This window comes from Camelus ferus, chromosome 15 (genome assembly GCF_009834535.1).
Source record: "Camelus ferus isolate YT-003-E chromosome 15, BCGSAC_Cfer_1.0, whole genome shotgun sequence".
Lineage (NCBI taxonomy): Eukaryota > Metazoa > Chordata > Mammalia > Artiodactyla > Camelidae > Camelus > Camelus ferus.
Genome location: NC_045710.1, coordinates 51,033,610 through 51,048,743, shown reverse-complemented (window position 1 = coordinate 51,048,743; position 15,134 = coordinate 51,033,610). Strand labels below are relative to the sequence as shown.

Here is a 15,134-nt window from a genome sequence, read left to right as displayed (position 1 = left end):
AATTTATGACCAATTTTGCCTTGTATCTTTCACAAGCATACCCCATCCAAGAATCTTTTCCCCAAAGTAGTCCATGCTTTAACATTTCCTGTTATCCCCTCCCTTGCTTCTATCTTTCTCAACCAAAATTCCCATTCTTCCAATTAGACCAGTCTTGATTCAGTATGAGTAGATTCTCATCCCTAAGTTTTCCCAGGAATGTTTCTACTTTTAATATAAAATGTTTGAATAACCTTGGAAGTCAGGGGCTTTTAATACGTTCTTTACACAGTGTCAGGTCCAGGGTAAGTGGTCAGTAAATTTGTTTTAAAAACTAGTATCATTCCAAGCAGTGAGTCAAGGTTTTATTCATTCTTGAAGGTAAGATGTGGTCTGAATTCTTCTGTTGCCTGTGTACCTAAATGGCTCAGAGGAAATGCCTCCCTTTGCTACAAATGAGTGTTCAGCATTGCCTTGTCAGAGATTGCCAGTATTCAGTTTCTTGTCAACAGTACTTTGGAAACATACAGTTGACTCTTGAACAATGCAGGGGTTAGGGGCTTTGACCCTTGAGCAGTCAAAAATCCATATATAACTTTATAATTAGCCCTCTGTATCCGTAGTTCTGCATCTGTGGATTGAACCAGCCATGATCGTACAGTACATATTTAGTGGAAAAAAATCCATGCACGTAAGTGGACCCGCGCAGTTCAAACCTTTGTTATTCAAGGGTCAGTCATATTGTGAGAGGTGGATATGTTTTCAAAATAGAACTGTAGGAATTGCCAGTGGATTGGGTGTGGAATGTGAGAATGAAGTCAATAAGATTTATTTACAAATGTGGAATTATCAGTCATCTAAAATGTTAGTTTGTTGCAAAACATAAGTAAAATGGAGAACAGTCTTGACAGCATGGCTGTCTTAGTCTTGCAGGCATAGTGTTAGATACTTTCATTGAGACTGGTTTATGTACATTTGGCCCTCCGTATCCATGAATGTGGAACCCATGAATACGGAGGGCTAACTGTAAGAGACTTCGAGTATTTGTGCATTTTGTTATCAGTGGGAGGGGGCAGGTCCAGGAACCAGTTCCCCTCAAATATCACGAAACAACTGTATGTCTGATCTCCAAGTAAAGGAGGTGCTACCCAATAAGATAAGAGGGTTTCAGCTATTATGAAACAGACTCTCCTTTGTGAAGAGTAGACAGTTGTTAAATAATATTAAAATTATGATGCTGGAATACAGTGTTTGTATTATGTACAGCAGTCATTTACTGGTATATACATAATTTCATAATTAGTAAGAGACATGCACTTTCCACCCCGAACTAGAGTAACTCAGGCAAAGTGGATTAATTTTCTAGCAAATTGCAAATGATCAAAAGTAATTCTGAGAAAGTACAGTTATCTCTTTAACAGATATTTATAGAGCACTTAAAATATTCCAGGCAGGGTTCTAAAAAGTAGATATATAGTATGAATGAAAATAAAAGTCTCTACTATTAAGAAATTTATTATTAGAGTAATACCTGATTATTCATGCTTTTCATTTAGATTTTCAGAGGCCTCACCAAATTCTGCATATTTATACAGTGATTGTGGTTCAAAACAAACCCAATACAGCATTCTACTTCGTAATTTTGTTTTGTAGGTTAAGTTTTCTAGAGCTATAATAATCAAAATGAACATTTTAAATGTTTTGGATTACAATTTAAAACTATTCGAACTTAATATCATCTTCAAATATACATATTAAATTGGTATGGAATCCTGTCCCAGAACTGTCAAATTTTCAAATAGCATTGATGACTTTTTCCATTGAATCATCTCAGGTAGCTTTTTATTTTGAAAAATTAAAAACCTGTGGAAAAGTAACAAAAATAGTATGTTGAAGACCTTTTATGTGGATTTACCAGTGGCTAGTAGTTAGCCAAATTTGCTGAACCATTTCAGAATACATCATGACACATCAGGCCTAAATACTTCTAAAAATAAGGGCATTGTTTTACATAACCACAATATAATTTTCATATTAAGGAGATCACATGGATAGAGTATTGTTAACTAATATACAGTTCATATTCATATTTTAGTTGTCCAAGGACATTTTTTTAGTTCATTCGTTAACAGTTCTCTTCTACTCCTGTCTTTACTTTCCAGTTCTGCACAAGATTGGTACATGATCTCAGGGGTGAAATAGTAAATATCATGGGATACTTCAGTCCATGCTATTAACAGGAAGTCTGTGGAACCGCTAGAAAGGGATACTTTAATTTCTTGAAAAAAATTTTGAAAAATTAAAACTATATAAATATAAGACAGTGACATTTTTGTTTAGTTGTCCAATAGACATGATGATGGGAATCTTGGCTTGCAACTGCTCAGTATCAATTTTTGTGTCAGTCAGAATTTTCTTAAAAGAATACTGTAAAAAAAATTCAAGCATGGAAAGAATTTATTAAAAAGATATTGGATACTCCCAAAATTTGCAGGAAAGTTATGAAACTGGCTTAGAAAATGTTTAGGAAATAGAGACAGCTGTCAGGCTCACAGTCCTAATCAAGCCACAGACCATCTCAGAAAGGATGCTGCTGTCCCATCCACTGAGGACCTGGTATTACAGCTCCTACTTTCACTGGACGTGGGATCTATTCAATCTCTACTTCTTTAAGCCTTATCTTTGTCTTCTATGTTCAAGACTAGTAACTCCCAATTGACCTACTCTAGATCACATGCAAGGGAGACTATAACCATATTTAGCGTTTTCATCTTCTGGTGAGGAGTCAGGCTCTGCCATAGGGTGAGGATTCCTCTAAAAATAGGAAGATGTTTGGCGAAAAAAATCTGCTACACATGTAACTTAAATCCATACTGTTAGTAAGAAATCCTTTAACTTCAGAAACAGAATAGGATGAGACAACTAGAGAAACATATTTAAAAATGAGAATGAAAATATTATATACATGACTTGTAGTTTATTGTAACAGTATCAAAATGTGAGAGCAAGTTGTTTGTGTAACTCCTCCTGAAGAGTTTTTCTCTAAACAGCTGTGTGTAGAGTTAATTGATAGAGGCTCCTGGACCTTACAGTATACAGCAGGCCACAGTCAGTAAACAAAGTAAAGGCAATACAAACCTTAGTGCTTTTTTAAAGTAGCTTTTTTTTTTAATTAGCTATCTTCAAACTAAGTAAATCACTCAAAATATTTCTGATAAAATCTTAGATAGTTTTCCAAAGAGTAAATGATAGAATCCAGGTTCCATAAATACGTCAGCTTGTCACTAGATTATCTAGCTTTAGCAAAGTAGATGTTAGAATTAAATTTTCAAAAGAGCCATTTTTTTTTTTTTTTTTCATCTAGACATGGCATTCCTGAGGATTTCTTACAGACACAGGAGTCAGGGTGAGAATAGACCCAGAAGAGTTGCAGAAATAGCACAAAATTCTCACCTGACCTCACCCAGCTTCTCTTTTAATGTTAACATCTTATACCATAGTTACATAGTATAGTTATCAAAACTGAGAAATTAACATTGGTACCATACTGTTAACTACACATTTTATTCCAGTTTCCCCAGTCTTGCCACAAGTGTGCTTTTCTATTTCAGGATCTAATCCAAGATACCACATTGTGTTTAGTTGTTATGTCTCTTTACTTTCCTTTACTTTGTGAGGAGATACCTTTTATGACCCTGACACTTTTGAAGAGTACTGTTTCTCTGCTCTACAGTGACTACTTTTTTTTCTCAATGTACTCTCAGTTAGAATTGAATCACTAAGACTAGCCCAAACTCAAGGAGAGAGAAATTAAACTTCACTTAGTAGAGGGAGGTGTATTAAATAATTCTTGCCAGCAGCAATTATTACTATGGTGTTTTAATGGTAATTTCCCTGATTCCTTCTACATTTATTAATTAGAGTTCTAGAAGAAAAAGCTATTTTCCCCAACCCTGATCCAGGATTCTGTCAAGGATTACCCATTGTATTATGTTGTCAGTGTCTTTTAAGTCCCTCTTAATCAAAAACACTCCCCCCCTCTTTTTTTTTTTTTAACTTTTCTTAGGACAATATATTTCTGAAGAAGCCAAACAAGTCACCTTATACAATATCCCACATCTGGATTTGTGTACCACTTATATGCCCTATATCCTGTAAACTTAGATCCAAATTTAAGCTTAATTAGATTCAAGTTAGACCTTTTTGATTTGAATACTTTATAGATGATATTGTATAATTCATACTGTACACACAATGTCTCGTTTATCCATAAAATGGTTTAAAGTTTGATCTCTGTGTCAAAGAGGTAAAACAGCCAAAGCTCTCACTTTTAAGGTAGGGCTTTCCCTTTGCAGTTCTTAAGTAATGTATGTGATAATTCTGACATCCTGCAATTACCCATTTTCTTACCAGCGTTTCACCTACTGGCTCTGCATCTATCAATGGTTCTTGCCTGAATCAGTTATTTAAGTAGGGCTTACCCATTATTAATTTAGTGCTGTCTGTCTGCATTTATTGACTAGCATTTTTCTATGAAGGAATTGTTCATTGTTCCATAAGACTCAGCACTTCTCCCTTTGCCATTTTAACCTATTCCTCTGGCTTCACAGTAAGCACTCAATATTCTGTTGAATGGGTAAATGGAAGGAAGTAATTGAATCCACACTTTCTGGCATGTATAGATATTTATTTTTCTGGGGAGAGAATTCATACCTTTCAACACGTTCCCTGAAGGATTCTTGGCCAAATAATGAGAAACTACAGTTGTTGGGAGACTACATTCTCTGATTTCAGAAGTGGTAAACCTCTAACTCTAACAAGTCTGGAGGTAACCTCATTTCAGAATCCTATTTTGAAAATAATTTTATAAATTCTTTAAATAAGGATCATTCCCCTCCCCACCCAAAAAAAATTAGGATCATCCCAGTCATGGATCTTATAATACATTATTTACCCTAATTAAATTTCTCAGCCCCTAATTCATGTTATCTGTTAAAAGTCTCTCCTAGAATCTTTTACTCTCCACTTCCACTGAGTAGTGATATTCATTGAAAGATTTCCCATTCCTTTGTGAGCACGTACAACACCTGATGAGTGATTTACCCGTGATTTTTCAAAAATATGTTTATAGTGTAAACCAAAGTATGCTTAAATTGGACAGTTTTAGGAGATTCATGTGAATTAAAAATTGAGGAAAATTTAATGTTCTTAGTAATACTGTAGAAGTAGAAATAATCGCAGAACTTTCCAGGATTGATTGTATAAAATGTCCTACATATCTAATGATTCATTTGAGAGATTTTAAGCATATCTTCCTAAAGTAAGCCTAGAAAAATAGAAACAAGCAACAGGTTTAATTTGTAAAACCTGGACTAAAAAAACAGACAAACGCTAGCTTCCCCTCTAGTAACAGTGTCTAATATATTTGCAAGTAACATATCTTACGTGTGTTTTGAAAGAAATTTTGAAGTTCTGGCAAACTTTTGTAAGTTCCCAGATAGTGTAGTTTAAGGCAAAGATCTACCTATTCCCCAAATTCACTTTTTAGTAAACAACTTTAAGAACTGATGCAAAAAAGAAAATTTTAAATAGTGAATTGATTTTCTTTGTGTTTCAGATATGTTGGTAACCTTTCCAGAGATGTGACAGAAGCTCTAATTCTCCAGCTCTTTAGCCAGATTGGACCCTGTAAAAACTGCAAAATGATTATGGATGTAAGGGTATTTTACTTAGTTAACTTTCTTCTTTTTAAATACATTATTTAAATTCGTTACTTCCAGGAACTCTTAAATTAGTTCATACTGTCTAAGTTCGTAGGGATTTTATTAAATTTGTAATAATCTGTTTTGGCCACTGAGTTTAAATTTGTTTTGCTAAATAAAGGAAGAAGAGAATAGAACTGATCATTTCTAGACCAGATGAGGGCTATATGTGGGCTTTTGTTTTAAAATGTATCAAGGCCCCAGAATTGTTTATTTATATGTGGTGTCAGTTGATTGGCTAATCTAGAAATTCAATTATTTCAATTAAAATGGGAAATTTGGTTAAAAAAATAGACATTTGATACTGTGTGAAAGTGTTTTTAACTTTATTTTTAAAAGTCGTGATTCAAGTTTTCATCAGACTTTAATGTATAGAAAAAACACTGAATTCACTCATCAAATTGGTATTAATCCTGAATCATAATATTTATAAAAAGACAACTTAAAATTCTTTTGATGAGAAAGACAGTGCTAACGAATAATTCTTTTATCTTTGGTCTCTCCTTCCTGTAAACTTTTGGTTTTCTTTTCTCCAGGAAAAAGTAATATATTTGTATATCTGTATCTGCTACTTTCTCTTCTGTTTATTCCAACTTAAGTCTTTTTATGTGGTATTTTTAAGAGTAATTGTTTTGCCAACTGGCTACAGTTTGTTGTCTTGAATTTTAAAATGTCAAGCCTTTTCCTAGTGTGGCAGGGTCACCTACATATGATATAATGGATTCAACAAATGTTTTTGTCCTTCACACTCTTCTAAAGTGTTTTTCGTTTGTTTGTTTTGTTTGTTTTTGGTTGGTGGGTAATTTTATTTATTTATTTATTTTTAGTGGAGGCATCGGGGATTGAACGCAGGACCTCGTGTATGCACTCTATTACTTAAGCTATACCCTCCCCCTACAGTGTTTTCTTACCACATTTAATATCTTTATGCTTTTGGACAAAGAAGAAAAGATCCCTGTACCCACAGAGAAAGATGAGAGGGAAGGACAGGGGAAAATGACAGAGAATTTAAAACCAGTTCTTCTTCATCTGGGTCTCCTTCCTTGTCTTACTAATAGCATTTACGGAATGCTTACTTCCTGTTAGTTGTTTTAATGTTAATGCATTATCACAAATGCTTAATAGAAACATTATTAAGCAAATATTATTCCCACTTATCATATATAGAAATGAGACAAAGCAAGGGTGTAAACCAAGATTGATCTGTATCCTCTCCATTGGTCTGTAGGCTGCTGTTCTCTCCATGTCTGGGTCATTCTAGATGTTTGCCTGGTAAAGATCGCTAGGCAGAATGTTAATGACTGCTAGACCTACAGAACGGACTAGCTAGGTTAGCCTCTGCCACTTTGTATAAATTTTGGGTTTTGGTCACTCAGAGTCTCAGATTAACTATCTGCCTCCCCCTCCTCCTCCTCCTCCTTCCTATCACTATTATTAAAGTCTAAATCCCAGTCTGTTCATACTGTTGGACTGATGTTTGTATGTGTGAATTTTATACTCCCTATAGCACAAAGTCTAAAAATGTATAGGCTTAGATTTTTTTAAATCTGAAAAGTATGGTTTTGGGGGAGGGTATAGCTCTAGTGGTAGCCCGGGTGCTTAGCATGCAGACGGTCCTGGGTTCAATCCCAGTACCTCCTCCAAAGATAAATAAATAAACCTAATTACCTCCCTCCCCAGAAAAATTTTTAAAATTCTAAAAATTAAAATGTATAGTTTTTTTCTGGGTATAAACGAAGTAAAATAAGCATTCTTATTTATTGGATTGCCCTACTCTTAGGTCTGAGCTACTTCTCTAACTACATTCTGATGCTTGTCAACATTGATCTTGGTAATAGAATTCTCGTTAAGTTTAGTATTAGTTTGAATTAAACAGTTTTTAAAACATTTTTATATTTAATGTTTTTAAAATAAAATAGTGGTTAGTTTCAGTGTAATCAATTTTGTGATTGCCTTCTTGCTCCAAAATTCTTCAAAATCATTGTCAGTGACTTTTTTAGACTATTAATTGTACTTGAAACAAAATAGTATATTTCTTTATTCTATTATCATTCTAATCTTTTGAATTAGTTTCTTTTTAACAATTCTGCTTGAGAGATTATGGAAAGAATTTTAATATGGACTATAAAATTATTTGGTATTTTGCCCTGACAAGTATAAAATACTGGGTGTTTTTTCTGCTTCTTTAATTTATAGGAAAACATCCAGGCTTCATCTATCATCAAACCTCAGCTAATTGAAACACTAGCAGAAAAGAGCAGAGAATTTTTCAAAGCACCAAAAATTTTTGTGTTAGAAAGTCCACATTCTAAAACCTGTTCTAAAACTTTACTTACCAGAGGACCTTTTCAGTTTTCAGAGCCTATTTACTTATGTTTTAGTAACAGGTTTAAGAAGGTTAATTAAGACACTTAATCATTAATAAAAAGATTAAATTTTATATAATGTAGTATAAGTTGTTGAAGAAGATAGCTTTCTATAAAATAGTATATTTTAAAGTGTTTACTTCCTTATCTAAACACTTGCAGAACAGACCCTTCATTCTCCATGGCATGATAGCTGAGATGTATAAAAGTTTGCATAATTTTAAGATAATGGGAGTATGAAACTTAAAATTGGGTTTTATGTTTCTTCTTCAATAGACAGCTGGAAATGATCCATACTGTTTTGTGGAGTTTTACGAGCATCGTCATGCAGCTGCAGCACTAGCTGCTATGAATGGGCGGAAGATAATGGGTAAGGTAAGCTATCATTATTAAAGAAGGTGACTTGCGCTAAAAAATTCTAAGTTGTATACAGTTGTTTCCTTTTTAGAAGACTTGTATTTGCTTTGCAGAAAAGGATCAAAGTTAATACTAAAAAGATGGGATAAAACTTTTAGAGGTCTGTTTATGTTAGCATTCTTCATGTCGCTTTGCACGTGGTACATACTATTTGTTGAATTAATCAATCTTGGATGAAACATCTAGTAACATTGGATACTAATGGGGAAGAATAAAAGGAAAAAATTTATTGGTACTGTAGATAGAAAGGGTTAGTTGAATGTTAATAGAGAAGTATGTAAGGTTAGGATTTGTTAACGTTATTTGCGTAAGTATCCGTTAAAAAATAAGTATTGAAATTTTGACCAGAACTGGTATCCCTTTGAATGCTTCATCTCCAACATTTACCTGTGTATTCATAGATGCAAATCTTATAATATCTGATTCTAAGCTTTATTTTTATGGAGTATAAATGTAGAAAAATTTTTTTAGGAAGTCAAAGTGAATTGGGCAACAACCCCCAGCAGTCAAAAGAAAGATACAAGCAGTAAGTATATTTTATACTCTTTGAACGTTTGTTTTTAATGTACACAGTAGTTTTATTGTAAAGCATATAAACATCATACGTTTGCAGTAATGTTTTGATCGTTATCCTAAGATATGATTGAATATGTTTGTGTTAATAAATTTAAGAACAAATCTAATCTTTGTCATCAGGTAGTACCGTTGTCAGCACACAGCGTTCACAAGGTAATTGTATCTTCTTAAACATAAAATGAAATCTCTTGAAAGGGTATTCACTAACCACCTGAAGTTTTTTTGTTTGATGTCGGGGGGAGCGGGGAGGGAGGGAGTCGTATTTCTATTTGTCTCTGGCAATATTTTTCCCCCTTTTCCCAGTGTTAACCAAGTGTGGCTTGTCCACTATTCTGGTGCTATTTTAAGTTCTCTGACCCCCCTGTGGTAGCAGCTGATGTCTTAGAAATACTTTCACCACTGAAGGGCAAGATACCCTGCTTCCTTGAGGTCACAGTCTGTGCTTCACACCCAGATCTTCCGATTGTCCGATTGCTTGAGTTGCTCCTGAAACTGTGTTTCCCAAATGGCAACCCAATATGTTGCTTAAGGCCTGCCAAGTAGGGGTAACTTTTCTTTCCAAATATACTTTGTCAAAGTTAATCTATGTGTCCATTTAGAGTGTTGATCCAACTATTGTATTTTTAAAGTGTTTCCTTTTTTGAGCATTGTCTTTTAAAAAAAAAACTTCACATATGGGATCGTTATTTTTTCTCCAATGCTTTTTTAATGGCTCTGATATAAAGTGAAGGGATTACTGTTTTCATTCTGTTGCCTTCAGTCTTAGTTCACTTGCACATGGATTCACATAAACTGAATGGTGTAATGTCTGGGCAACCAAAACTGTTGGCTTTTGAGAAAACTGTCAAATACTTTAACATCAAACTGTTGCAATGCAAGGTATTTCTTTGATTGTTCTTCACAAAATACGGTTAAGCCAAGTATATCGTGTAGCTAGGTTCAGTAAATTGTCTTAACTGAGGCAAATCTAGTCTACATAACTCATATTACCACTATTTTAATTGGTACAGATTTAATATAGTGGTAAACTGAATAAATGTAAATGACTATTATTAGAATAGTAATTAAGTCATTAATTTTTTTCAAAACTTGTTATAGATTATTAGTTTATTTTCTTAGACCAATATGATAATTGGCTGTAAATAGAAATGTAGCTGTCAGTTTTCCATTAGTTATATCACAGTCCTTAGGAGAATCTTCCCTGTATTGTCACTTTGATTCATTATGTTTAAAATTGATAGGATTTGTCTAGATATAGAATAGTGTTTTACTTATACTTTACTATAATCCATAAATTAATTTAAGAATACTTTATTGAATAGATTTTAGTATTTTTTTAAATTCTAAAATTTTATTTTTCTTTTCACTTCCCCTTCCTTCCCCTTATAAGATCATTTCCATGTCTTTGTTGGTGATCTCAGTCCAGAAATTACAACTGAAGATATAAAAGCTGCTTTTGCACCATTTGGAAGAATATCGTAAGTAACAGAAGATAAATTTAAAATGCTTTTAATTAGAAACAATCTTATGTAGAAGTAATTTGAAAATCTGTTGTGAATTTTGGACATTAATTTTAACACCTGAATGTAATGTATTATATCCACTTGAATAAATATATTGTTTAGCAATTATTCAAGCAGTTAACAGCCAAAGATTGTTTTCCCACTGATACATAAATCTTTGGTCTTCAGTTCTCTTAAAATTATTTTTCAGTGAGCATTAGCTTTTAAGAGACAAATATGCTATTGTGCATACTGTTTCTTGTATAAGTGTCTTGCTAGCTTGGTCATGATCTTTAGTAAAGTTGTGCTCTCACTAAGGAATTTAGACCCTTTGGCTCTTCTATGATACCATGCATTTTCTGTTAATATATTTTAACAAAAAGAAACCTTAACAATTTAACCCTAAAAGCAGTTATTGAATATTAATTCCCAGGTATCTACCCTTTTGTTGTTGTTGCTGTTAACAATAATAATAATGCCTTTTAGTATTTTGTGAAGCACTGTCTTGCTTGCATTTTTTATTAATCATACAGTTTAGGCCTTTTGTAAATAGCTCATAAAGGCAGTATTGATCATAAAAGAACTTTAATGTTTTGAAAAGCATGCCATATAATAGAGTAAAAATAATACATTGATTACTACATTTTCTTAGAAGTAATTGTTATATTTAGAAAAACAAAAATTTGGGGGGTTACTGGTTGCTTTATTATTGTTGTTCCAGCTAGAAGCATGATAAAAAGGAAATGCTAGCTTTGTTTTGGTTTGATGAACAGACCAACAGCAGAAATGAGATGAGAAGGAGACTGGAAAGTAAATGCCGTAGTATCGGTGTTGAATTTTGAGAGTTTTCATTGGAAGAGTTTAGTTCATTGGTAGGAGGATGAAATGCATAGTGAGCAAGGAATGACTATAAGTAAGGGGCTAATGTTAAAGGCAGTTGCACAATTAGGGTGTTTAAATGGACTCTACTTTTAGGTGAAATTTTTCTTTGTGGGAACTGACTAGGAGACTAAAGTTCTAATTTCTTGATTGTTCTTTTAATCTGTCTTAGGGTTTTGATGATGGTTAGCTTGCTTTTAAATACCTAGACTGGAAGGTCTTAACCTTTGGCCTTTCAAAGGCTCTGTAAATCTCTGTGCAAGTTCTGGGCTTGTTTTCATTTTGGTGTGGAGTTTTCTGTAAGTTTTATCCTATTTTCAGAGTGGTCACAGTACCAAAAGATTAAAGAACTCTGATCTAGATCTTTGCTGCTTCTTCCTTAGGGAATCCTTCCAAAAATAAGTAAGAATTAAATATAGTTCAAGGCTAACATTTCCTGAAATTTAACTTTAAGAAGAAAAAGCTTTTCTAACATTTTAACAGTTTAGTTAGCTATTTCATTAAATACTTTGATTTTGATTGAAGTAGCTTTTCTGAAAACATGGGAATTTTAGTTGAGATTAGATAAAGATTGTTTAATAATTGATGAGTTTAAGTTAAATGACATTTAAATTTTAGTAATTTCATTACTTTTTAATCATGGATCAGTAATTTCTTTTTGTTGAATATGTTGGTGGTATCATAATTATAGTCTGTAGACTTTTTTATCGTCAACTATAATTATTGATTTATGTGTTATTTTCTTCCTTGGTAAGACCTTTAAGTTTTATAATTTTCAGTCAAGGTAATGTATAATGTCTGAGCTTTAGGTACGCAAGGAGTTAGTGTTTCTAAATTTGAAAGAACCATTTTCAGTTGGTAGCATCTTTTCCTGATTTTGTTGTTGGTAGTGTTAAAGGAGATAAGTTGATAACTTTATATTTAAAGGTTCTCGTGATAGTCAGATATTCTCTCGAAGATCCTACAACAGTGCTTGGTTTATAAAAAATGTATAGTAAATGATGGCCTATTAAAATATTTGCTATAAAAATACAGTACTTTCTTTCCCTAATTCATACAGTTTAAACTCTTCCTGTTCCTTGAGTTTAGGGTAGTCTAACAAATACTGGTATAGAAGTAAATCAGTTACAAATTAAATGCATGTGTACCATACAGATCATTTTAATAAGTATTTTTACATATTGAGAAGTGACTTGCATTAGTTTTCCCCTTTCACCATCACCTCTTTGTCATTTTGACCCTAAACTTAGTAAATCACTCCTAAATTGATCAAAATATGCTTATGTATACTTTTAATATAAAATTATATTGCATGGCTTTCTGACTTGGGTTTTTGTTGTGAAAGTGCCTGTTTTGTTCATGTGTCCTGAGAGAACAAGCATTGTGACATACCTGGCTAACTTAAAAGCAGATTGCCTGTGAAGCACAATTTGAGTCCAATTTTTTGAGGTATGGAGTTTTAGCTATCATGGCTGGGTTTTTTACTCAATCTCAAATAATAGGGCTCTGGTTATTTTGCAGAGTATCTCTGAAGAATGGACAGAATTGCCCTGGCTAACTACAAGCTACGGTTCACAGTGGATAAATGTTGGCGTGCTTTTTTACTTTCTGACTTTTTACAGTTTTACTTTTATATCTTTTAGTTTCCAATCAATCTTATATGATTGCTATTTTAGAATTCAGTATAAAATCTTTTCTTATATAGTTTAAAACTAAAGTGTGTGTCTAGTGTTTTTCTTCAATGATTTAACATTTCTGAAAAATGTCAAGTTCTCAAAATTTACCCATAGTCCAAAAGGGGGGGGTGAACTGATCTGAGAAAATAAAACAATTTAATTAATTTAGGGAATATACAGCTTTTTCATTCTTTTAGTTTCCAGTTTTCTATTTTAATTTTTTAATGATTAGGTAGTATATAGTGTCAAATAGCAAATTATAAATTGCATGGTTAAAGAAAGCCATTCATTTAGTGTGCCTGTGAACTCTATAGTGGTTAAGTAATTCATATGAATAGCTGCTTTTACCATGCTTAATATTTTAAAATTTTAAAACTTTTTGAAGTGAGAGGCAGTTTCTGTACATTGTATACATATATATTTAAGAAGTTACTGATTTGCATGTTTATAAAATTAAGCCTCATTTGCTAATACATGATAAATTTTATAGAGTAAAAGGTGAATTTACATTAAAGGTTCATTTTAATGAAGCTGAAACATGAAAATGAGTTGTGTGTGAAATTCTCACTTGATATCCAGAGAAGAGTTTGCAAACCTAAACCTCTGATTGTTTCTGATTTCAGAGATGCCCGAGTGGTAAAAGACATGGCAACAGGAAAGTCTAAAGGATATGGCTTTGTCTCCTTTTTCAACAAATGGGTGAGCTCGATAAGTGCATGAACAGTGCTTTGAGAGTAAAGCATAAACATTCTGTTTCAACTATTAGTCATTTCTTTCATCTGCCATTTGTCATTTCACTGATAATGAATACCCTTACTAGGGGACATCGTCTTTCTCCCGTTTGGTCATTTAGTCAATATTTATTTAGCATCTGATGCATGCAAAGTACTGATACAGTGTTTTCAGAATATAGAAAGTAGAGGTGTTTAAAAATCATCAGCCAGAGGTAGATACTGAATATCTCATTTCTATATTTAATTCATTATCTCCCTGTTTTATACTCTCGTATTTTGGGGTTTTTGAGTAAAGACATATTTATCTAGAGAGATATATACTGTATAGAGTGTAGGCTATTTCAGAAGGCGAGAGAAAGACCACAAGGTATGGGGGTTGGGTGCTCAGGTTAAAGTAAAAGTGGGTACACACGCCATAGACAGTACGGGGCATCCCCGAAGACGAGGGAGCTACAGAGGCCAAGAGGCACGGTGTTACCAGTTTTTATGGGCTCGGCACCTTCACTTGCCAAGAAATGGACCATTTCTAGCTACCCTGGGGAAGGGGTGGGATTCCCAGGAATTGGACCACTGCCCACTCTTTGACCTTTTATAATCAGACTTGAAGCTGTCATGCTGCCTGTGGGCCTTGCTATTTTAAAAGTAATTAAATGCTCCAATGGGTGAGGACTTTTTTATTGTATATTAATGTATTTGAAAATGTCTCATTTGACTCAGCAAACATTACTGAACACCAATTTGCATGGACTTGAGATTTCTGGGTTTTGCAGAGAAAAGGAAGGATAGTGTGTTTGTCAAATGAGAGGTAAGAGTAGGGTATAAAGAAGGAAAGAGCTCGTATTTAGGGTGACATCTGGATAAAATCCTTGGTATGTTCTCCATACAATGTAATACTGTGCTGTTGTTTTTAAAAAAAAAAAAAAAGAGTGAGGAAGCTCTGTAAGTACTGTAAGGTGAAAAAGCTCATTTATATTATAAAAAAAAGGAGGTGGGGAGCATATATTTGTGTGTGTGTTCATGTTTTCTTTTCCCCTTGCAGGGATAAACAAGAAACTTGTTGTAGGGTCTCCTGTTTAGGCATGGGTAATGAGAGTTAGGCAGATGGGCAGCAGGTTAGGAAGCTTCTCACTGTACTATACTGGTTGAAGTTTGAACCTTGTAAATATAGTATAAACTCAGATAAAGAATTTAACTTTTTTACTGTGATAACTCAAAGTTCCAAGAGATATCACACTTCCAAAAA

The 15,134-nt window shown here is 33.4% G+C and overlaps 1 protein-coding gene across 12 annotated transcripts in view; it reads left to right on the top strand.

Moving 5' to 3' along the window:
- TIA1 (TIA1 cytotoxic granule associated RNA binding protein) overlaps positions 1 to 15,134 on the top strand; it is a 28,286-nt gene that overhangs the window by 2,060 nt on the left and 11,092 nt on the right. For 4 of the 12 annotated variants that reach the window (XR_004326404.1, XM_032497752.1, XM_006192768.3 and 1 more), the window contains exons 2-7: positions 5,597 to 5,693; positions 8,384 to 8,482; positions 8,996 to 9,050; positions 9,221 to 9,253; positions 10,491 to 10,578; positions 13,781 to 13,856. Coding sequence is in view for 10 of the 12 variants with exons in the window: in XM_032497752.1 (XP_032353643.1) it covers positions 5,597 to 5,693; positions 8,384 to 8,482; positions 8,996 to 9,050; positions 9,221 to 9,253; positions 10,491 to 10,578; positions 13,781 to 13,856 (448 nt within the window). In the remaining 2 variants the exon portion in view is untranslated. Of the gene's footprint in view, positions 1 to 5,596; positions 5,694 to 8,383; positions 8,483 to 8,995; positions 9,051 to 9,220; positions 9,254 to 9,326; positions 9,980 to 10,490; positions 10,579 to 10,613; positions 12,931 to 13,002; positions 13,069 to 13,780; positions 13,857 to 15,134 lie in introns of those variants that run through there. The other 8 variants (XM_032497753.1, XM_006192769.3, XR_004326405.1 and 5 more) reach the window with 7 other exon arrangements.